Source organism: Neopsephotus bourkii, unplaced genomic scaffold, assembly GCF_033783945.1.
Source record: "Neopsephotus bourkii isolate Nb327-2 ecotype Australia unplaced genomic scaffold, CSIRO-AGI_Nbou_v1 NB_1780, whole genome shotgun sequence".
Taxonomy (NCBI): Eukaryota; Metazoa; Chordata; class Aves; order Psittaciformes; family Psittacidae; genus Neopsephotus; species Neopsephotus bourkii.
In genome coordinates this window covers 1,106,509-1,131,275 of record NW_026902254.1, presented here as the reverse complement: position 1 = coordinate 1,131,275, position 24,767 = coordinate 1,106,509, and the positions used below count along the sequence as shown (strand labels likewise).

Sequence of the window (24,767 nt, the reverse complement as noted above, 5' to 3'; positions counted from 1 at the left end):
TTGGATTTACAGGATTTAAATCAGATCAGAATTTGGTCTTCAGAGTATTCAACAGGCAATTCTGGGAAAAGGTCCAGAAGAATTCAGTCAGTAACCATGAGGTCCCTGTCATATTACAAGACGGAAGCTGCAGACTGAAAAAATATGCATTGTTAGGTAGTAAAATTATAGTTTTATTTCTTATTGAATTTAGAGCTACACTGCAAGCTGTAGAAAATACTCAGCTAATAGAACATTGTGTGTATTTATTGAATCTGGAAAATACCCCTGGGACAGCAGCTCTCCATCCTGCCAGGATACTTTCCATAGGGACTGAGCTACAGTTGTACGTGTGTGAATACCAAGTGTGTTTTCAAGGCCTTCCATTTTATTGTTATTTAGTAAGCTATTTTGTCAACCGAATAAGTATATGGTTATTTAAAAGTGCAAAAACATGAAAGGTACTTTAAACACTGGTTTTAAACATTCAGGTATTAGTCTATGGTTAAAATAAGGTAGTAGTACAACAGCAGTTCAAGTTCTTCTTGCCTTGAATATGCAGAGTCCCACTACAGTCAAAGTCTGGTTGCAGGACTGGACCACAGCACTGAGAAATCAGTGTATCCTTTTAAGCAAATCATGGACTTACCATGAACAGATCTACTTCCTGAGAGCTACCCCAGGGCACGGCTGTGGCTGCGTCACCAGCCTGAGATCTCAGCTCTATCTCTCTCTTATAGGTATTCCTTTCAAGATGAAGAAGACATGTTCATGGTGGTTGATCTCTTGCTTGGAGGCGATCTGCGTTACCATTTGCAGCAGAATGTCCACTTTAATGAAGGAACTATTAAGCTGTACATTTGTGAGCTGGCACTTTCTTTGGATTATTTGCAGAGATACCACATCATTCACAGGTGAGTGAAATTCATTTGAGGGACAGGCTTCTTTCTTTTGGCAGAGCAGAGGAATTTTATCACATATGTGATTACACAGTTCTGTTTGTTCAACACCTCTGAAAAGTTTTCATTGTTATCCAAGAGTAGGATTTGGCTCTGAAGAGTGTTTTCCTTCTGTCCTCAGATATTTGGTAGCCCCATATCCCTCTTATACTACCCTTTTCTTGTTCTGATCTCATACTATGATACATGTTTTTTACTATGGTCTTTAAACAGTAAATACAACCCATAACAACATCCTAGCTGCTTTAAATTAATTTTCAGTTCTCCAGTGCCCCATTTTTCCTGAACACAAAAATGTAATCCAGTACAACAATTTCACACAACATCAGGGAACAGTCACAAAACCAAGGACTGAGAATCGGGAGAAACTTGTTTACTTGCAGAATTTGCATGAAGGTCACAAGGAGTAAGAGAGATGATGAAATAAGAGAAATACTAGAAATAAATTAGAGCAGCAATCTGTTATTTTTACTGCCTTACAGCTGGGGATCATAATAATAATTTCAAAAAGGTGTCAAGCATCAGAGCTTGTTTTCCTTAAACAATCTGACATTTGACTGAAGCAGCAAGGTAACTTCTCTTTTTGTGTTAACACAGCAGCTGTGAAACTATAAAATTATGGGTATCAGCCTCTGTTTCACTCATTTCAGGCTAAATTCAGGATATTCCTTCCTGACTTACAGTTGTCTGAATAAAAAAATAGACAGGTTTGTGTGTTACCAAAGCTGGATGTGAGTTTCAGAGACCAAACTAAGCTAAGCTGTGCCATAGATCTTCAAGTGCCCAGTATAAATAAGTTCCTTCAAATACATTAAGTGGCAGTTTTCATTCCATCCACCTACCAGAGCTGCCTCACAATTTTGCAATTAAGAACAAAAATACAGTACGACGTGATTTTAAGAAGGGGGAGGATCCATATGAAATCTCTCTGGTTTCAAGTGCAGTGGTAGATGGGTGTTTTGCATTCCCGAACCCTGTGCAAGACAAAATCCAGCAAACATTGCAACAGTAGTTTTGCTTGCAACTGAAACTCACACAAACATTGCAAGCAATTTCTGAATTCTTATATCTTTAGTGCAGTTATTATTTTAGTACATTTCCATGTATTTTGCATACGTTTTCCTTTGTCAGTGAATATTTTAAAAGTGGAGCTCAGAATTTCATCTGACCTTTGTTTCTATGCCTTAAGGAATGTTCTCGGTGAAAAGCAAATTGATGAGCGCTGTTCTCACCCTTGTTTTAATGACTAGATATTTAATGCAAATTGGCTGTCAAAACATTCATGAGACAACCCAGTTCGTAATCAAAACTTGTATTTTGCTACAAGCCTGTTACTTACAAATGTTTCACAAAAGAAGCCTGTGAAAGGTGGCAGATGTCTTGAGGGAATGAAGGACTGGAATGAAGTCATTGTGGTTGCTTACAGTTTTTTGTGACAGCGTCTGCATTGCCATGGCCCAAATGTGAAATTGGGCAAAACACTTTGTTCTCTTCTGTAGTACTTAATCACGACTAGTAAGCACTTGGTTTTACTTGTCTCTTTTGAGCTGGTTTTAGTATAAAAGCACTTCTTGGTTTGCACCATGACAGGGGTTCTGTTGCTGGTTCTTAGCTCCACTTGAGGGCAAGTTCTGGGATTTGGTTTTTGCTTTCACTCTACACCAAAAGCTTTTACAAAACCAAATGTGGCAAAATACCTATTTCTTTGCTTCTGGCAGATCTCACGGGCTGTTTAGCTAGGATTAATTTTTAGGATGAAAAGGATCTTGTTCAGGACTCTGCTGTGTTATAGAAATTGTGTTTATTTTGAGGCTGGCAGACCTGAAATCCAAGCATGGCTTTTCCACTTCATCTCTTTCTGCCCATATCACCCAAAACTGTGGCAAGAGGAGCATTTTGACTCTCGTATTCCCACCAATTACCATAAAATCCCAAATAATCCAGATGCCAGTGAACACATTATTTAGCCAGGAGAGCCCCAGCACATTCTGCCTTCTGCCTCCCCACCACCTGGAGCAGCACTCTGTGGGATGGGTCTTCAGCTGCCATAAATCTCTGTCGCATGGCAATGCTGATTTAAATTGGCTTAGAAGCTGAGCCAGCAGAGATGAACATTGAAGAGACATGTAGCCATTACTTAGTCACTGCAAACACACCATCTTGATTAGAAAGGAAAACAGTAGAACTCATTAGTGCTTATATTTCATGCTAGCAGACCTCTGCAATATCAATGTGACCATGTGCTTCCAGTCAGCATTCACACACTAACCTTCAAAACTGTAATAGGTCTTTCATTTTTAAATGAATGCATCAGAATCAAAAGGGAAAAATAGGGTTAGTGAGTCACAGAATCATTGAGAGAGCCCCTTACTAAATTTTGTCTGGGCTACAAAGAAAGAATACTTGAATGATTCATCAGACTGGGTAGGTGTATTTTCAGATTGTAATATTACAAAGAGATGAATATATGATGTGTGAGTCAGGAACTTAACTCCTCCTCAATATTTACAGATGTATATGAAAAGTGTTCGGGTTTCCATTACTATTGCATCTGGCAACATGACAGAATGGATTTTTCAAGATGAACCTGCAGCTCCAGGAGTTTGCTGTAAAAGGAAGTGATAATGACAGAGACAGTTATTATCAGGCATTTAAGAGTGGATGTAGAAGTGTTCAGATTAGTGCCATGCCAGTTCCACTGGAAGATGCCTTGCCATGAATGCATCTGTATTTGCTGATGGGGTTAGCATTGTGTACTTGGAATGTGGCAATAATTTCAGCAACAGAAGTATTGTTTCTGTAGGGGCAAGTTTAACCATAAATAGAGGAAAAACCACTACTGTTCTGGTGTGCTTATGAAACCTGTAATTTTTATTAATCACACCCATGTATGTAAAAATCACACCCTTATTTGTCAAGCACAATCCTGTAATAGTGGATTTATTTATTATGGCACAGAAATGAATGTTGCACTGTGTGTCTTGCTTGCAGCTCTATTGCAAATGTTAGCATTTACCTAACTCTTCAGACAGAGTTATAAAAACTTTAAAAATAAAAGCTAGAAGTTTAAAGCTACGATTTGAAGATTATTCTGGGCAAATTCTTCACTTAACTTCACAATACCTAATTTAATAGTGAGATATCCCTAAATTGTTGGTCACAGGTAATGGCTACATCACAAATCCTTATTTCCTCACAGCCTTGCTGTAGAAATATTTTATTCACATTTATTAAATGAAAAATAATTACTTGAAAGATGGATGAAAAGTGTTTAGTGTAGACCTTCAGATCCAGTGCCCATAGAAAGGCTTCTGACAACTCATATGGTCTCATTCATCCTCAAATGTTGGATTAAATCTGGCTTTCTGTTGTTTTAAGACAGTATGACTAAACACATTCTTTCCAGTTCTGCTTGTATAATACCAATGAATAATGTGTTGGACAAAAGTTTTCCCATCAAAGACTGAATAAACTTATCTCAGCCATGAGTAACTCAACCTCCTCCTTTCATGAATGTTGCTCTTCATACATTTCAATGAAACCACCTGCTTCCCCACCAAAGTAGGCTGCCTATTTTCATTCAGCTTGTTCTTCCAGCAGTAGCTCTGGTGTTATCTCTCCCACAATGCTCTTGCCACTAAAGCCTTGGCTTGGTGTAGCACTGGCCTGGCAGTGCTGCTGCTGCCACCGAACTACCACACTTGTGATGATAAAACCACATTTTCTCTTTCTAAGAAGGCAAGTGTTAACTGCATTGCCCTTACAACTTTTCATTGTCACTTAACTGCCGGTTCTCATCTGCTCAGAAAGAGGGCTGGATGTGGCAGATGTCTGGAAAGGGAATTGCAGTAACCTTCCAGCACAATTTTAGGATACTGGACTAGCTCTTGAACCTGCATGCCCAGGGCATTTTTATTTCAGTAGGGCTTTTTTAACTTATACATGTATGCATACATATAGATTTTTGGTTGAAGCACAATACGAGTGGAATTGGTCTGGCTTGGTGGGTCTGCACTGTGTGGCTACTATGATCAGTGCTGTTTTCCATTCCTGCAAGTTCTTCCAATTGAGAGTAGCCCCAGGAGCTATTCCAGCTCTGAACAGATACTTAGCAGCAGGGCAGAGTGTGCAAAAGCTAATGGAAGGTGGTGACAAATTGAGCATTAAATTGTCCTCTGCCTGCTGATCCACTGCAGTGTAATGTTGTGTTGCTTCTACCAGCTAGAGGAGATGTACTGCTAGACTGGGCTATGGTGTAGAAGATGCCTATTTGTTCATTACCTTTGAGCTTTTCAAGGTGTCCAGCAGTCCGGTGAAATAACATAATGTCTAGATGATTAATCTCTTCCTTAAAATGGGGGTTTCCAGTTTCATCCATGGCACCATATACTAAAAAAACAAGATGTAATTTAAAATGTTCCTTTTATACTGTCCATTTATTATGTGAGCAGTAAATAGGTTTGGAAATTATTTGAAAATACAGAATTTGCACTTTTTTCACAGGTATCACAGGCAGAATAGTGCCAAACTGAGGTTTACCAGACATATTAAAAAAACACAGTTCCTTACGGATTTCAGCTCATGCTAGTATTATTTCTCATTCTGGTAAGCACATGTAGATGAAGAAGAAAATGTAGTAGAGTCTGAAGTAGAAGAAATAGTAAAAAGCAACCATAGTATCTGCTATTCATAAGCGCTACCAAAGATCATGACAAGTGAAGAGTCCTGTCCGCTGAGTTTTCTTAATTTGTCTTCCCATGTCTCATCCATGTCACTGTATTATGTTTTTTAAACAAGAGCAAGCCCACATTATTTCCAAGGCCAAAATGAAGGAACTGAGCAATTAGTTACGTAAGAGAAGCAAATTAGAAAGCATATCAAAACCAGCCAAAAAAGAGACACCATGCAAACCACAAAGCACAGAAAACCTGCTGAATGCTTATGAACCAGCAACTGAGCAAAAAGAAAGTGATTCACAAATTCTGAGCACAAAAGTATTCAATTTTCAGTTATGTCCTTAAAAAAAGATTTACGTACCACAAGATCTGAATATGCAGAGAACAAGTCCTTCAACTTTTGAATGGAGTTCTCTGCCTACAAGAACAAATTAATTTTGCCACTGTTTAGAAAGAGTAAAACAAGAAGTTATCTGATACATAAAATGACACACTGCAAATAAATGAACTTGGTTTGGAAGCAGAGTGAGACTTCAGTATCCAGCGACTAGACTACTAATGAAGTAAAACTGTATTAGGGAAGAGACACAGGGAACACTCTGAGATGCATGATGACCCATTAGGTACTGCAGTCCTGCCACTGGCACAGATGTAACCTTTTACTGTAGGCAGTGTGCTTCCCCTTCATCACTCAGGTGAAATGCCAGAAGACATCCTTCACACCCTTGCTCCTTTCACACCCCATTGCTGAGATATCCTCCTTGCAGTCAGCAGGGGATTGCTTGGTTCCTTACAGTTTTCAGGCAAAGTTGCCCCTTGGCCCTTTCTTTCATCTTCCTTCTTCTCATTATTGCAAAGTTGTAGGAATACTCTTACATGAAATATTTTGTTTAGCCAAGGAAAACTCATCTCACAAGCCCTACATCATGCAAAATTTAGGTGTCCAATCAGTGTTAGGAGAGGGTAGATCTGAACTGTAGACTGAGCTTGGCCAACTATCTTGCATTAAGTGAAACTCTTCTAGTAGCCAAAGTTAGCTTAAATTAAGTCCTCCTAAATGTTTGTTTATGCTTTGTACAGCTCTAGAGGACAAGTGTCCTTCACTAAAAAAAAAGTTATGTGATTGTAGTTGGTTTTCCTACTGCTTGAATTTGTAAAATTAACTTAAAAAACTTAACTAAAAAAACTTTTCTTCTAGATGCATGTTGTACACTCCTTTATGTCTAGAAGAAAAGTTAATCTTACAAATTCCTCCAACACAGCTGGAAAGAATTGCAAACAACTGTATCCAGACTGTGATTTTTACACTTACTTAAAGGTTTTCCTGAATTCTTCCTCATCTCACTGTCATTTAGCTGCAACCAACAAAATAAACATGAAAAATCTTTTTCCTAAAACTCTAAAATCACCATACCATCTTAAGGGCATTGTGGACTTGTATGTGCCTGACTTGCTCTTACTAGTTGTAGCTCCACACTCCTCACTACCAGAAAACACAGCTCTCTCAAAGCTAGGTAATCATTTCCATAGAGGGAATCAGCACTTCATGCTGCTCATGGCGAATCATACAGGAAAAGGACACAGTGTAGACAAACTGAGACCTGGGCACGTTCAGACTCTGTCATGTGAGGAGGTACAAACCTTTCTGAAAACTGGCAACAAAAGCTGCTAGGGAATTACCTTTCCATAGAGTCTGCTGCAGTGTGTGTAATAGACACCATCCTGGAGATGCCAGCAGGTCTACTGGTGCCTGAGCACACCTTTAAGGAACATATGAAGTACATATACATCAGTTTGTTCATTCCATGCTCTGCATTTCCCACTTTCCGGTCACTGTTGCCTTTTTCATATTCATCTGTCTTCCGGAGGCTGTTTTTAAAGCCCATCTTTACATTTGTTCTGGGGTTATAATAACTTCCCTCTGAATACCTTTACATTAACCTACCTTTTAGGAAGTCTTATTCAAGTAGTATTCAGGGCACATGGTATGTATTAAAATATTACATATCACTCATCTCCATGATTCTGCACTCTACTGGTGAATAACAATATTAAATGCTTTCCTTCCTTCCTTGCCCTGCTCCTCAGTATTTAAATTTTGAGCATGAATCATTTTCTGAGATTTAGACACTGAAACAGAAGATGCTGACAGAACTGAAGCAGAGCTCTATATTCAAGATTATCTCAGGTCTCCATCCACAAATCTGATCTGGTTTATGCTAGTTTTCTGCTTTAATATGTTGCTAGTTTCTTTGTGGCCAATGTGGTGCCTTATCAGCACTTTCTTCCTTTCACAGAAGTCCATTACATATTTCTTTGTGTTATTTTACAGATGCAAGTGATTTTAGTACAGGCATCTGCTCCCAGTTTATATATACTAGCAAAGACTACTGTATTAATAGTATGTTGATATTGTAATTCTTAATATAGTAAGATATTTTTATTGACATTTAAATACTTTTGAATAGGTAATTAAAATGATCAGGCACTCCACCTAGAAAGGCATAACAGTATCCACAGTACTAATTGCCTGTCTCATATGACACTGCCATGTTTACCCTGGTTTTGTGACCCTCCACTCCCTACCTGCCATGCCAGGGTAGTGATGATTTCCCACCCTCCCAGTGCTAGCTGGGAGTGGAGGAGAGGCTGAACAAAAGCTCCTCTCACCAGCAAGATCAAATTAGCAATGAAGTCTTAAGTAACAGGGGGGAGTACAAGACCTAACCCCTTTGATACAATATTGATCCTTTTTTTGCAAAGCTTCAGTGTCAATCTTGTATTAAAAGTATTCTGAGGTCTGCATCTTGGGAATTTCACAGCATTGTGACTATGCAGACATATTCTCTCCCTGAAGTGTCAGATTTGCATGCAGTGGGCTTGAGACATTTTGGTGTTTGCAGTCAGTGAAGAAATTTAAAATCTTTGATTAAAGTACATAGAGGGAGAGAGGGGATATGCAAAAAGTCTGTAAACTTCAGGCTGAGCAAAGCATAAACCAACAGTAGCATATGGAAAATTGCTTTCTTCTCCTGTTCCTGCTTTAATGGTTGCAACATTTTTTCGGCTTGGATGAGCAATACATACATAAAGTATTCTATCATTCCCTCAGAGATTTCCTTCCAGTGTAAGTTTTGTTTTAATATATGACAAAATAACAAAGATTTAAGGGGCAAAGAATATGTTTACATTATTTCTCCATGACTTGCATGAGTTTTATATCTCAGGAATTAAGTAGATTTTCCATAGTGTGGTAGAAGGCATTTCATTAAAGGATATTGCAATTTAAGCTTCCTTCATGCCTTGGATGAGATGTGGTCTCCTTTCTACAATTTTTGATCTAGCAGATGCACAGAAGGATGAGAAAGAGGAGCTACAACACTGGTCATCTGACAGAGTTTGATATTTCAAAACAAATCACCTGGTGGGCAGGGACTCTAATGAGAGGAAGGTTGCCATGAGACTTGTTCTGCTGAAGTGAGACTTCTTTCTTATTTCTGTTGCATTTATTATCTGCATCCTTTTTCTGGGAGCTCCTCAGAGGCTTCTCCTCCCTTGGGGTTATTTTCAAACATATCTGTATCTCTGTAAACTTCAGTCCCAACTACTCTGGATAAGTTTTACAGAGGAGAAAGAACAACAGCTCAAAGCTTTGATGCTGTGTGACAGACTTCTACTGACGAGCCTCCACTTTTCCCAGCATGTGTGCACACAGTTTCCATTCATCCCCAGGGGAATTTCCTACTGATCCAGTGAGGATAATTGCACGTCCCTGCAGCAGAGGAGACAGGCAAGCAGTTGTGATGTTCTTGCACACAACTTTTCCATACTGTCAGCAAGGAAAGACCTTAAAACATGGTGCTAAACTGGGAACTTGCATGGTGTGAACACAGCTTGCTAAGCAGTACACTTTAAATGAACCAACATTTATTAAATCAGATTGTGGTGAGTTTGATCATTCTTTACACTGATAAGCAAAATCATCTTGACAGTCAGACTAACAAGAATGAATAATAACCTCTCTCCAGTGGCTACCAGGCTATTTATCCAGTGGCTATTCAGCTATTTATCTGTTCATCTTGTCATAAACATGAAAACTCAGTGCAATTCTGAATGTGGAGGAGTTGCTTTCTAGTCTAATGATAAAAACAATGCAAGGCTGGAGCCTCCCTTAGTATTTTTTTCCTTCACAGCCACTATTCTGTGTCTAATCATGTTATAAGTCACACGGCTTATTTCAGTGGTAATTTTATTGCACATTTCACACTTGGGGTTTTTTAGATTTGAGGGCTTAATTATGAGCATGGGTACTTTAAAGATAAATATGAGTTTCTTACAATAAAATTGAGGGCTGTCTTTCTATACAGAGATACTGTCTTTACTCTGCTGTCAGGTTAGGTTCATATTGTAAGCATTTTGAGGCTCAACCCATATTTTTCTCTCGCTTTATTTAGCCCCCAAACTTAGTTAGTTTTTAATAAAAGCCAACACTGCTTAAAATCCCATCTTTCTCTGTAGTTGTTATCAGTCAATGTCCAATGATGTGCAATGGAACAGGAATGATAAAAGACTCCATGCATGTTAAAAAACACTGCAAGAAAAATAGCAGCACAGAAAAATAACAATTTTTTAACAGTGTTAGAAAAACAAACTGGTCAGGCAGGCTTACACTGAGCTCTAAATGCCTGGCCCATGAGTCCACAATTTGGACCTAAAGTGAACATGGCTGGTATTTCAGCCAGATGAATGAGCAGCTACACTTTGGAGAGCCAGTAGCATAAGTTAAAAATAAACTGGTGGTAAGACAGATTTGAAGATGTGAATTAAAAAAAAAGGACATAATCTGCCTGTGCAAAGTACGGAGGAGATGTGCAGAAGGGCACAAGGAAGGCTGAAGAAGAGGCTGGGGAGTGAGAAGTGTGGTGTGGGCAAGGCAAAGCTGCTGTGGAGAGGGGCAGACCCTAAAAGCCAAAATTAGGGATGAGCAGAGAGTGGAGAATGTGGGAGAGAAGTTGGGGGCGGGAAAGGAGGAACTGTGTAGTAACAGGGGAAATAGGAGGTCGCTTTTAAGTATGTCTCTCTTACTCATTGTCAGGGTCAAATATTTTTATTTGCCAACTGTGGGAAACTTTGCTGAGAGTTCTTCAGACAATTAATACCCTGGCAGAAAAAATAATACTGTCTCTGTGTGTTCTAGAACAGGTGTCGATGTGGGGAAATGCAGTTTTAGATTTCTTATGTTGCTCTCTGAAGTTGCTAGAGAAATTAAGATATGGTCCTCTAAAAATATTGAATCAATAGGTCTACTCAACAAGTGTCAGAGGTCTATTCTGAAAGCGAGTCAATAGTCAATAACAATTACTAATATCGTCACTCAGCAAGATTTGCTGAGTTGAAAACCTATTGCCAGAATGGTGCATTTCTCAGCTTTTATTCTAATTAAATGTATTAGTTACCTGGAGTTCTGCCTTTAAAATCTACAGAGACTCATAACTTGCCTCTTTGAGGTGCTCCAAGACTTTCTGCTGATGGTGCTCCTTCAGCACTTTTCTGCAAACCTACTGAGCCACAGAAACACTTTGTGAATGGACTGTAATGTAAACACGTGCACTTACATGTACAGGTAATTGAATACTAATTAAAACTTATTTGCCTGAGTCCCAGAGTACTTTACTGCTGAAACTAAGAATTATTAGCTTATAGGTAATTATGTCCATTTCCAGTCAAAAATCTTTTATCCTATCATTATTGTTTAATATTTGCTTTTGGAAGACACAGTGTCAAAAAAGTTTAGCACGTGAGATACAAAGCTGAGAAATTAAATTATTAAGACTTAGTTGTCTAGATTTTTGAACATATGCATCAAACCAGTGTAACTCTTTAGTTAATGGGAAGAATGGTGCTGCTCAGTCATTGTCTGTTTTTCCCTCCCAAGATATACTTGGTCATCAGTTTTCTTACATCAGAGAAGCCTTTATCTCCCTGAGATGAATTGTGGCTCAAGTTGTACAAAAGTATCTCTGTGTAGCAGTGCCAGGTTCCCTGGATGCCACAAACAGCTGGGTTTGTGATGGCTACTGTCTGGAGGAAAGAGAGGAACCCCTGGGATCCCTCTTAACATCCCTCTCTTCACCTCAGATATCCCCCTCTTAACCTCACCTGTACAGAATACCATACAAAGCCTTAGCTGCTTTCACGCTGCAGACAAGCAGGATGTTTTATTTGATGGCAACAACTAAAAATATCTTTAAGCATGCAAGGTATTTTAACTACAGCACAGTTTATCACGTATGAAGGATTGCATCCTTCGTGGTGTGAGGTGACGTCAAACAAGACAATGAGCACCAGAAGCGTGATTCCTGCAAGAGGCTTAAATACCTGCCTGTGCTTCTGTGATAACACATTACAATAACTCGACTTGAGAACATCCCCAGTTGTCTTTGTAATTTTGCACAGCATGCAAGATGTTTCTTATGTCTTTAAAAACTTGCACAGTTCACCAAGACCTAAATGAGGAATCTGTATTTTTTTTCACAGTCTAAGCAAGTGGATACCTATCCAACACAGCCAATGGAATCTAAAAAACTCATCCAAAAATAGACAATCTGAATGGTTCTTTACACTCCAATGATCATGTCATTTATACATCCATTAAACATGAATGGGAATATAGACACCTAATTCACAGTGGAACATAATCAAAGGATCCTAATCCGAGACCTGAATCATAGAATCATTGAATAGTTAGGGTTGGAAAGGACCTTAAGATCGTCAAATTCCAACCCTCTGCCATGGGCAGGGACACCTCGCTCTAAAGCATGTCACCCAAGGCCTCATCCAACCTGGTCTTGAACACTGCCAGGGATGGAGCATTCACAACCTCCTTGGGCAACCTATTCCAGTGCCTCACCACCCTAACAGGAAAGAATTTCCTCCTTATATCCCCTGTTTAAGATTTAACCCATTACCCCTTGTCCTATCACTACAGTCCCTGATGAAGAGTCCCTCCCCAGCATCCCTATAGGCCCCCTTCAGATACTGGAAGGCTGCTATGAGGTCTCCATGAAGCCTTCTCTTCTCCAGGCTGAACAGTCCCAATTTTCTCAGCCTGTCTTTATAGGGGAGGTGCTCCAGTCCCCTGATCATCCTTGTGGCCCTTCTCTGGACTTGTTCCAACAGAATCCATTCTCTATTTTCTGTTGAACAAGTAGCAAGGATAATATTTTCAGTACAAGTAGATAGTGTAGCAGAAGTTGTTCTGCAGAGAGTCTGCTTTAAACACACCCTCATCTGTACTATACTCTTGCCTAGTAATCTTAAACAGGAAGTTGCTACTGCAGTCTGTGGACTCAAGTAATATTGCCAGTCTTTCATTCCTTACCCAGGTTCATTAAGAGGAGCTGGAATTCCTTGCTGCTTTATTCAAAGCAATATGTTATTGACAGCTTTTATAATAGGGAGACTTCTTAAAAAGGTGGTGCATTGGTATATGAGCTGTGGTTTCGGTCAGATGTAGGCTGCCAAGTCTCATCTATCTTGAACAGCAACCCGCAGGAATACACGTATTTATTGGTCTCTGAGTTTCTGTGTAAATGTTTTTTCTTAAAAGCACCCAAGTTATTTTTAGAAGTAATTTATTAGATTCCTTTCTAGGATAGGTGAGGCTGGAAGTAGACAAGTGTCATGAGACTTCTGTTTAAAGCATTAAAGATTGTTTGGAGGGAGCAAATGCAGCATAAACTCAGATATTTGCTCCTCTCTTTTATACAATCAATCAATCTGTTGGTGGATTTCACAAGACCTGCCAGCTGCTGCTGACATTCAGGTGGTAGCAGGTCAGATTTCTTAATCATTTATCAAATATGGTTTTCTTTTCGAGCACAGACTTTGCACCTCCCATCCTAGTCTACGGCAGCTAAATTTTGCATATACTAAATCAATAAAACCACCCAGAAGGGGAAGCAGACACAGAACATCAAAGCTCGCTTGACTGTGGAACATATTCAGCCTTCTCTCAGTGATATGTTCTGGTTGTGTGTATTATGGAGTCTGAGGTGGTCAATATGAGGAATAAAAGCCTAAATATTGATACCCATGGGTCTCATGCCACGACCATGAGACAGCACGAGTTAATGGCAGTTGTGAGGGAGATGGAAAATCTGACATTCGTGCTAGCATTTAGGGTTTCAGATCAGAGTGAACAAGACAGCAGTGCTGATTTCTGTTTGCTGGTCTACAGCCCTTCTCACTGCTATATGTACTGCTGAAACCTGGATCAGCAGAAAATGTCCCTAATGGGAAGATTCACTGCTGCAATGAAGGGGTGACTGTCCAGGCACTAGCTGAAAACCTGAAACCTTTGGAAGTTGCTGTCACCTTTGCTGGCCTGCACGTGAAGTTCACCATGCTGAACTGTACTTCACCTGCCAGCCACGCTGGCTGTAATTAATTGCACTATGGTATGGAGGAAGGAGACATTATTAAACAATGTGATATTATTGTGGAGTCTGCTGCTTTAATGGGCATCTGATGGACTTTTACATATAGAAGTTAGTAGGACTTTTAAGGCAAATTGTAGGAATATGATGCAGTAATTACACAGCATGAGTAGTGGCTGAGTTAATCATAAGTGTACATTGTACATTTTGTATATTTTCAGTTGAAAAATCGAATATATTGGTTTATATTTTATTTTTGGGTTTGTCTGATAAGCTGAGCAAACTCGGGGATATCTGATACATCTGAATGGATCTATTCTGTATTTCATGCAGTGAAAAACAAAGGAGCAGCTATATGAATTTCAGCCACTGCAGAACATCGCACTTTCTATGCTAGCTTTTTACAACAAAGCCAAACATGCTTCTCAATAACAATTCTCTCCTGATTTATCTTTAGGCAGAGGACAAATCAATTTCTTCTCTCATTTAGTTTCACACACGGATTTCTGTCTGTGTAAACTGGAAGAGGGCCTATGCCTTTTACTGGAAAGGGTCTGCCACTTGCGCAATTGCTGGCAGAGTACATGCTGAACACATTCTCCCCCTTATTTGTAGCCAAAATCTCTCACAAGGTATCATGGAAAGAAGCATTACCATTGCAATGTGTATGCTTTCTAGGTGGACCAGATAATTCTTTCCAAATGCCACACTCCAGTTAGCATCTAGTGAGTTGTGCATTTCCTATGGTTATCAGGGATGTCACCTGTACTTGAAAGCTGTGGGGGTATGACCCTTGTACTGGTACACACAGAAGGTCTCAGCAATACTTGATGCTACAACACAGAAAAGATCAAAATCATCAGGTGGGAGATTATCAACAAATTACTGCTTGATTCCTCCACATGATCTGGAGAAGCATTTGGCTGAAAAGACTTTTTACTTGAAATATGGTGGGGTTTTGGCATCATCGCACTGTTGACGGTTGTTCAAGATTCCCCTTAGAGATACCCAAAAGTCCAAGGGTTGTAGTCATGTCTAGCTTTAGCATTAGAAAGCACTTCTAGCAAAGGAAGTGGCACATCTGTCTTTGAGTCCTTCAGGCAAGATGAAAAGTAACCATTGATTGCCTGCCAAGTCATTTGTGCTGTTAAATGTTTACTTCGATCAGAACCACTGTGTCCAGAAGTGAATCCTGGATAACATAGTCTGCTTTGTTATGTAAAAGCTCAGTTTACATGGCCACAGCGGTATTTTCCAATCCCAGTATCTGAGACACACAATGCAACATGGAGAAGGCAAAGTACAGGTTCACATTCTCCTTTGGACATATGCTTTTATAGCATATAAGAATCGTCACTTATTTTTCTTGCTATTGCAGTATGTAATCAAGTCTGTGATACAGTCATATTGGATCTTCAGAAAGAACAGTATAATGAAACATTATGTGTTTAATATTTTAATCTTAATTTAGCATCTCTGCAAATTCAGGACCTGTACCTAGCCAAAGAAGACTATCATCTGACTACATGTATTCAGACATGTAAAGTATAGGGTTCGTGTTTTAAAAAGTTCATTTTCTTCAATCTGGAATAATAATATCTACTGCAACTATTTCTCTAAGCTAAAATTGACAAATACAGTGTTTCTGAAGACCCCTGTCCATTCAGTCAAATGTAGATATCGTTACTGCCACCTATTGTTACAAATAGAAAATTGAAGATATTTTCATAATCGTATTTCTCCAAATAGAAATAAAATTGGAAAATAACAAGCATGTTCCAGTTGAGGCATTTGTAAATAAGCATGTTCGGGTGCCTTCTTTGACAGCTTTATTTTCAGAGCTACATAAAATTGGCTTGTACAAGCACTAAGAAAATCCAAGATCTTCATGGACACCTAGTAAAAATAATACTAAACTAAACAGGAATCAGAGGCACCACAGAGCTTAGCATCACAGTAACAGATTTCTATATATTTGGGTACTACGATCACAAGATTTGAGCCAGGTGTCCAGACACTCTTTAAAGGAACATAGAAAAAGGTTAGATCTTCAGAGGCTTTCATTAGTGAGGGCATTTTCACTCATCAAAATTATTACTCAGCTATATTTTGCACACATACTAGAAAATGATCTTGTTGCCACACAGAAGGAAAAGGCTCAAAAGTGCAATAAAGGACTGAATTGTAGGATTCTGAGTAGTATGGTATGAATGTATGCTAACAGATAATTATTTGGAAGTGGTTATGGATATTTTTACCTCTGCATTAAAGCCTCAGGAGTAGGAATTGCAGGGAAAATGAAAGATTTCAAATAAAAGTGACAATTTTAAATAGGAAGACCCAACAGAAAGATTTTTCTTGCCAGGCTTACTGACTGGTTGAGTACCTCAGGTTCATGAATAATGCATCACAGACTGTATTAGAACAAAATTATATATTTATGATTGGTGGTAAATACATTATTTGGGTTTGCATGTATAGAATCTCATAAAAAGTGTTTCAGTTTTATGGAATGATATTCAGATCCTGAAACCCTTACTTGTTTCGCACGGATTTCTCTGGAATTCTATTATTAATTTTTACATCTAGAAGTTGTCTTAATGATTCCTGTGAAATTTGAACATATGTTTAAAGTATCATAAAACTATTAAAACACTGTGATGAAACCAGGTTACCTTTCAAGTTGTAATGTTTGTTAGTCTGAGCCTTTCTTGAAGGACAGTTAATTTTTCTAAGACATCTGTTGTCTATCCATACACATACATATATTTATTTGAAAAAAATCTCAGTCTTCTAGTGGAAGTTGATGATTCTCAAACTATCTGGTAAATCACTGCAAAACTACAACTTTAGCTCCATGCCTTATTTGGAGTCTGAAACACAGATTTTTTTATTTCTCTGGATGGAAACAGGGCTGACTAAGTCAGTCCCACTGGACAGAACTTAGAGCAATTAATATTTTATATTTTAGGCTTTTTGACATTTTAGACCAAAACAGGACACTAGAAGCGATGTCCTTTGACATTGTGAGTCCTCTGTGTATAACAGGCTCCAGAAAGTGCAAATGGAAAGGGCTGAGTTGATGAAATGAATTATTGTGCCCTTTGCTTCTCAGAAGATAAGTTTATGCATGGACATCCTGGTGCAAAACAGCAGTTTTTTTTGCTTTTAAGCAGAATTAGTGGATCTCAGCTGTGCTGGAGTTTTCTTTTTTCTCAAGAGAGAAATAGCTAAAAATGTACATACCTTTTTATTTATTCCTACAAATATCTCAGGTAAGCTAAAGCCATGCAACAATAAATTACCTATGTAACTTGTCTCTGGTTGTCAGTTAATTAGGCCAAGTGTAAATAAGTAAAGAGCAGGACCAGCACATTAATTTTTCGTCATCTCGATCACTTGTTTCTTCATTTACTGTCCACACCAGCAGTGTCTTTTATTAACAGACATTGCTTCCTCATTCCTGTTTTAGTCAGACACTATGAAGTGTGAAAGCCTATTTAATTATCCTTGTGGCTTGGCTGTCAGATGTGGTGCCTTGAGGAAACACCTCCAGATTTGTACAAACAGGCATCCACAAGATGTACTTTTCTTTGCAGGTCCCTCATAGTCTAATACTACATCTTCTTGGCTAATTTCCAATTTCACAGAAGTCTTTAAATTTCAAAATTACAGTGATTCACAGTCATGACACAGCATTCATTAGAGCAGGAACATAAGGCTCTGGGAGTCTTTTTATGAAAGGAAAGTAAGTCGCAGCAAATACTGGTGATATATAAGTGAGGGGTATGTGATCTGGCAATCAGGGGTCTCAGGCAGTCAAAAGTCTTTCATTCCTAGCCACCTGATAGGAATAGCAGTAAATAACTCTGAGATTCTTACTATGATTTTGTTTTCATATAATTGAACTTTTCTTGAAACTAGGAAGGGTGTTAGTAAGGAACAAATGCTAAAAAGATAAATGAGTGATGAGGTGTTGATAAAAGGAAGAGAGGATGCATCAGACTTCATTAAGGCATTTTCTTGAGCAGGCATTCTTGAGAGGTACTCTGCACAGTTCAGTGCTGCAGAATGCATCATTTCTGTGCTGCCCTTACGGAAGGAAAACATGTCTGACCAAATTAATCTCTTGCCTGTATAACATATATCGACATTTCCTTCATCCAAAGCTTCAACAAATTTGCCATGAGAAAACCTCACTATGTATGCACTCACTTTCTTTTATACCTTGGACATGTGCATTGCTTGTGAATCTAAATATCACATAGGAAGGAAATAAGGTCCCTATCTGAAAAAATCAGAATTTATTCACTTTTCCATAATTAGGAGAAACCTCCTTATAATGTATGTTATGGTTCACTTCAGTGCTCTGATATAGTGATAAGTCTCATGTGAACTTGAATAATCCATAGCTGAAATTATTTCCCAACTCATTGCCATTTTTACAGCTGTTAAGAACTGCTATGCAGCTAATATTAATCTTAATAAAAATTGTCCAAAGATACTCACGCTGCATTAGTTTATTATTATGTAGCAAGTAGATGTTTGTGATCTAATGTGAAACATTGGCGTGACTGACTAAACCTAAATAAACCCTAATTAAAAAAAAAAGGCTCTCATCAGGTATATTCTGTAGTATATAAATATTATATACTGCTACTATATATTCTGTAATATATAAATATAGGATATATGAGGAATTAATTGAGAATAATTTAATACTTGAGACAGTCAGGTAAACTGAGTTTACCAGAATTATCCCTGCATGATTTCAAGTTGCTATCCAGAAGTTGTTGCTTTTTATTGTGATTTTTTTAATGGTAGCACATGTCTTCTGAGCTTCAACAGTTGCATCTAATAGTCAATGCAGGCTTCTGGTCTTCATACAGCATTGCCTGTATCCAAGAGTACAACCAATGCTCATTTTCAGTCTATTGGACTATTTTGACAAAGAGAAGGCAACGGGATCATGAAGGTCATTGTAGGTTAAAAACTAGTTAATGTGACTTTCTGTGATCTTAGCAAATTTCCCCCCCCAATGAAAACAGTAACTTCAAATGCCTGTTTCAGCATAAGGCAAAAGAGTATTAAGATAAAATAACAGCTGCATAATTAGGGAAAAAGCCTTTAAGCTCAGCATTTCAAGGTTTGTCCTATACAACATACACTTAGATTGTCAGCACTAATGAGAAAAAAGTATGCAAAAAACTTTATTAAGGTTGAAATTATGCCTTCTGAAGCCAATGTGATCCTTCCATTGACTTCAAGGGCCTTCGCTGGATCTTCCTTCTTTTGCACCCTTATGAGAATTCAAAATTCATCTATGTTAATTTCTCTTTTGCATATTTTGAAATGATCACTGAGAAAAAACCCATAACATACTGCAAACGTATAGGCTACCTTAACTATAAGGCAACTAATTTTAGTGATATACGTGTAAATATGGGCTCACCAGAGAATGAGTCAAGCATATATTGTAAGTCATGGAGTTTTATTTCAATAGGCTCTAGACATTACCAATCCCCCCTGGAGGAGGTTCATTAGGGGCTGTAGTGCTGCATATGGTTTATAGGAAGCTACTTGTTTGCTGCTCCTCACCTGAAGGGTGGGGGAAGCCCTCTTTTCTCCCTGCAGAACTTGTCTATTCATAAAGTATCGTGGGAAAATGTCAGGTTGGAAGAGACCTCAGGAGGTCTCTAGTCTAACTTTCTGCTTAAAGCATGATGGGATATGACAGACCAATCTTCCCAGGGATTTATGTAGTCATATCTTGATAAACTCCAGGGATGATGACCACACAACCCCTCTGGGAAGCCTATTCCACTGCTTTTCCTGTCCTTATGGTGAAAAGTTTCCTTTATATGCACTCTGAGCCTTCCCTTGTTTCAACTTACACTTGTTTTTCTTATGCTAGATTCTGTCTTCTGAATGAAAGTAAGTACCTGTCTTTTATCTATTCAAATAAAAGCATTTAAGAGTTGCTTTTAAAAATCTAAGACTTAACTTCATGAGTTTGTACACAACTGAGTTATCTTTGTGTTGCCTTTGGTTAATGGAGAGGTGAAAGCTGAACAGTTCTCATTCAGGGAAAACCAGCCATTGTTAAAAAGTGAAAATACTCCTAATAAGTCATGCTGGTAAAACTGCTGTCAGCTAAAATACTCATAGACATTACTGTGGGATTTTAGAAGCTCAGGAGGATGTAAATGGGCTAATACATTAGATCCTGCTCTGAAGCAGCAATGCAAAGAATGAAATCTGTCAGACATAAAGTTGAAAGAATGTACTTTGGATTTTTGCTGATACCGACTACAGGGTTAGGGGTTATTACACATGTGAATTCAGACCCATCCAATGCTGTTATAACTGGAAAATTTCTTCTGACAGTTTAAAAAGCTGTTTGGACTGGCAAAGAAAAGCTGTTCCTGTTTTGGAAACACAGGAAATCTTTGGATAAAATAAGGATAAAATCCAGGCAAAAGCAAGAAAAAAATCACAAATTTAAACATGGCAGAAACTAGCACTGTGGTGTTTGGATGTTTGCTGCAAAATATGAAGGCAGAATAAAACAGATGGGCAGAGTTAGTTTTTCAATTCTCACAGGTTTAAGGGAAAGCATAGATCTTGTGTTTGGCATTATTACAATGTGTTTCAAAAAGGTAAAGGGAAGACAGCATCTGTACCTGCTGTAGAATTGCTTTCCTAAATCAATTAGACTAATCTTAGCTGGAGGAACTCTAGCTGGTAGTTCTGTTATTCACATCAACGGCTAAATCTTTGTTTAAGCCTCTGCATCATTTTTGTGCAATTATGTCTTGTAGTAATCAACTTGAGTTTAATTCTCAGTTGTATAAATAAAAACCCTGTTTGTTTAGTTCACTTCAGTTTTATGAAATATGAACCTTGCTTTCATCTTCCAAAAGCAAATAGAAAAGTTCTAATGACCATCTAGATACAATTTATTATTCGCTATGCCTGTCACATCTCATCTTGCAGACTTCTTCTGTTAACTAAGCAAAATTAATCTATTTGTTCTCTACTCTCAGGGAATTTTTTGTTCAACCTTCTCCAGATCTTCTCATTTTTTATGGTTTTCCTTCAGATGCTACAAATTCAGGTGATCTGAAGGACCTACCTTAGAATTATTTGTTGTCAATGTGAAGTGGTAGTCAATGAGCCAGCTGCTACTTTTTTTCCTTCACAAAGCTGGGCAATTCATGGTTGACTTCCCCAACCACACACCTTTCACTTCTAGACTGATGTTTCAAGTTCAGTTGATAACAGTAGAGTTCAAAGGTTACAATGGCCTCATTGCTAATTTGAAGCAGTCCACGTGAAACTTTTTTTGGAAATTGTTCTAGATTCCAGGTTTTAGAGCTAAAGGCATCATCACATGTTTTTCAGGCTTCTGTCTAAGACTACTTGACCTACATAAAGGACACAAAAGTGTGACTTCCAGAAGGTTATATATATGGTCATGAATCCCAATGATTAATTCATATTCTCCTTTTCTGATGCATACATATAATTTGTGTCTATTGTCAATTTTATCTGGCACTGGCAATATAATCACCTTGTTTTGCTCACTCTTACTGAGATTTCTGAGTCCTTTTTAGGTGAAATAGTAATCTTTTTACCGCTTCACATAGCTAATAAAATAATGTGTTAGACCTCTCCAGCGCTTAACAGCAGAGCATTTCTATTCGAACCTTTCATGCTGAAGATAGACTATTTATTCATACTATTTTTTCCTGAGCATTCAAGCCCCCATGACAGAATTTAGCATATAGAAGCTCTGATTAGCTTCCAGCTACAATGAAGTACACCAAAGATGCACTAAATTCCACATATATGGTCCTCTCCCAGGTCTCATTAGTCTTCCATGAACTTTCTTGTAGCCAAAAAGAGGAGGAAAAAGAATGACGGCTAAATTTGAGCTTGCATACATTACTTTTCATAGACTTACAGACTAATTCAGACTGGAAGGCACCTCCAGAGGCCTCTAGTCTGATGTCCCACCCAAAACACCATCAGCTTCAAATCAGTCCACGTTGCTTGGGGTTTATACATTCAGGTCTTGAAAACGCCCAAGGATGAAGGCTACAGAACTCTGCTTCTTAATTTAGAAATCTGCTTCTACCCCACTTAGTAACACCAGAAAGTAACGCTGATGGAAGCAGTAATTAAAACTACAGATACTTGAACCTAAGTAGTTTATAATCATTCAGTTCAAAGGACTCTCGGATATGCACTGAACATGAGCCACATTCATGGTTTTCTTCCATGTAGAGGGAATATGTTCAAACGATGTATGCTTACTCAGCCTAGATATTATAGAAGATACAATTAGATTATTAATCATTCTTTCCTACTTGGGAATTATAAGCAGCACCTTCTTACTGTACTTTCATCCTTAGTGCAGCTTTAGTTTGACATTTGTAACTAAGGCAATTGAAGAACGCTAGAAATGGTTTCACAGCCAATATCAACAAGTGACAATTAAACCGTGATTTTTTTCTGATTTTTCTCATTTGTCTGCACCTCTGAGTTTCTTGGGCCAGCTGTTCTATTAGTTTTGCCTGGTCCTGTCACTGAGAAAAGAATTGAAGTTTTCTCTACTCCCATTTTTATGTTGCTCTGATTTTTCTGTGTATAAAGATTTGGAACAGCACCGGTACAGACTATGAAATTGTTTATGAAATCAGTGTTAAGGACACTGTCATAACTCTGCTGGTCATTGCTTGGTGAATGGTTAGAGGGCAGCCCAGGGATCTTCTGTATCCAAACTATGAGTGAGTTTGTTCCTTTCAAAAGTCCTTCAGTTTCTCTTATGAGATGATTTAAGATACTTGTATTATGAAATGAGTGTTTCAATTCATTCTCTTAGCTAGGGATATGCATAACAGGAAAACCCTGAAGTTAAGGTGCTGAATTTCACACCCTGTTGTTTGAACATGCTTGCTAAGGGGAAAAATGCTATCTGAAGAATTGATGTGTAGTCAAAACAGAATTCTACTTACTTAACATGTTTGAATTTAAACTGCCTAACTTAAAGAGGATTTTTATCTTGAATCCACCTTCCCACATAAACAGTATTTTTACCATTTAAATAAATTTAACTACTGTATGTATTTAAAGAAACTAGCTGGGTTTTGTATAACAGATGCTGGAAGCCCTCGATTTTGAATATATCCAGTAACTTAAATTGCAGTGCCCCTAGACCTGCAGTCTTCCCCTCAGCTCTGTTGGACGCTCCCTGCCCTGCACTTAGCAAGGAGTTGTCAGTGTGAAGGCAGAGCAGTGGCCTTGTTGCTCTGGTGTCTTTCAATAAGCTGCCTCTGGAGAGGAGAGTTTTTAGTGGCATGCTGTAGACTGGGGACGATCACATAACAGAGTGCTGCTGGAAAGCATGCCCTTCACAGTGACCCTGCACTTTGCTTTCACGTGCCACGTGAATCTATGCATCATGCACATCTCCAGGCATGTGATCCCAAAACAGCAGCATCTTACTTAAAAAATTTGGTCATCTTCTGACTTAAGGTAGCTCATGACTTTTACTTGCTGTAAAAGCAGTTTAAAATAGCCTGGTTTTAGATCTGAGACACTGTTATGAGTCTATCAAGTTGCCCCAGGGACTGGGGTTGGGCTGCTCTGTGCAAGGGGTACACGGTTGTACCTGCCCCCAGCTACAGTCCTGCCTCTGAGCAGAATGAGGAAAGTTGGCAGAGCCACAGTGGGGAAAATCCCTTAGGTGGGAAAGACCTTATGGTCTGTGTGCATCTGCATCAAGTATCAGCCACTGCCTGAATTAGTCACGGAAACATAAGCACAGATCTAATTTTAACACTCAACTTTCATTACAGATGCAACTGCACGAAGAATATATTTGATGATACACACAGATGTCTTTTCTGGTGCAATAAAAAGTATAGTCTATTTAATGGTGCAATACCGCATCAAATACTCAAATTATTTAAACTCATCTTCTTGAAGAAAACACAGAAAAGGAACAGTCTTGTAATGAGCAATCCCTGGCTGCATTGTTATACACATGGCAGTAGCTCATAGAGCTGAATTTCTCCCTTTCATCAGTATTATTCTCAGTGAAGTATTAATGGTTGTACCATTCCAATTCTTATTTTCCTAAACTGGGAAAACCAGTTTGGAGCGATGTTGAATGTAACACTGATTTTAGGAAGCCACAAAGGCCCTGTTGTACTTGAGTGTGAGCCGTTGTTTTCACCCACAGGAGAAGTGCAGCGTCAGACTGTGCTTGTTAAACTTTGTGAAGACAAAGTTTAAAATGCTTTTATAAAGTTTTAAAATATTAAATTCAAGAGACTAAACTATGACACGCTTATTTCCATTGAAAGTCACTGATGTATTTTCATGATGTGGATCAACCACAAATATTCTTCAGCATGAAAGTACAATTCCAACTCTTATCAGAAAATGGTTATAAAAAACCAGACGTTGATACCAGCTGAACAGTAGCTCTTCCAAAACTGTCTCATCAATTGAGAGATTAGATGTCACATTATATATAAAAATGTATAGATTTTCCCACAATAATTCAACCAGAGAAGTTTCATAATATAAGCAAAGACATTTAATTCTACAGTTCACTTGTAACTCACAACTTCACTCATGTGAAATGAGGGCAAGGAAAGGTTTTAATATGGTAAATGATATAATAAGTCAGAGTTTGAAGGTTT

General features: G+C 38.4%; 1 protein-coding gene across 1 annotated transcript in view; it reads left to right on the top strand.

Moving 5' to 3' along the window:
• STK32B (serine/threonine kinase 32B) overlaps nt 1-24,767 on the top strand; it is a 161,926-nt gene that overhangs the window by 83,926 nt on the left and 53,233 nt on the right. The window contains exon 4 of the mRNA XM_061379764.1: nt 720-893. Coding sequence (XP_061235748.1) covers nt 720-893 — 174 coding nt within the window. The remainder of the gene's footprint in view (nt 1-719; nt 894-24,767) is intronic.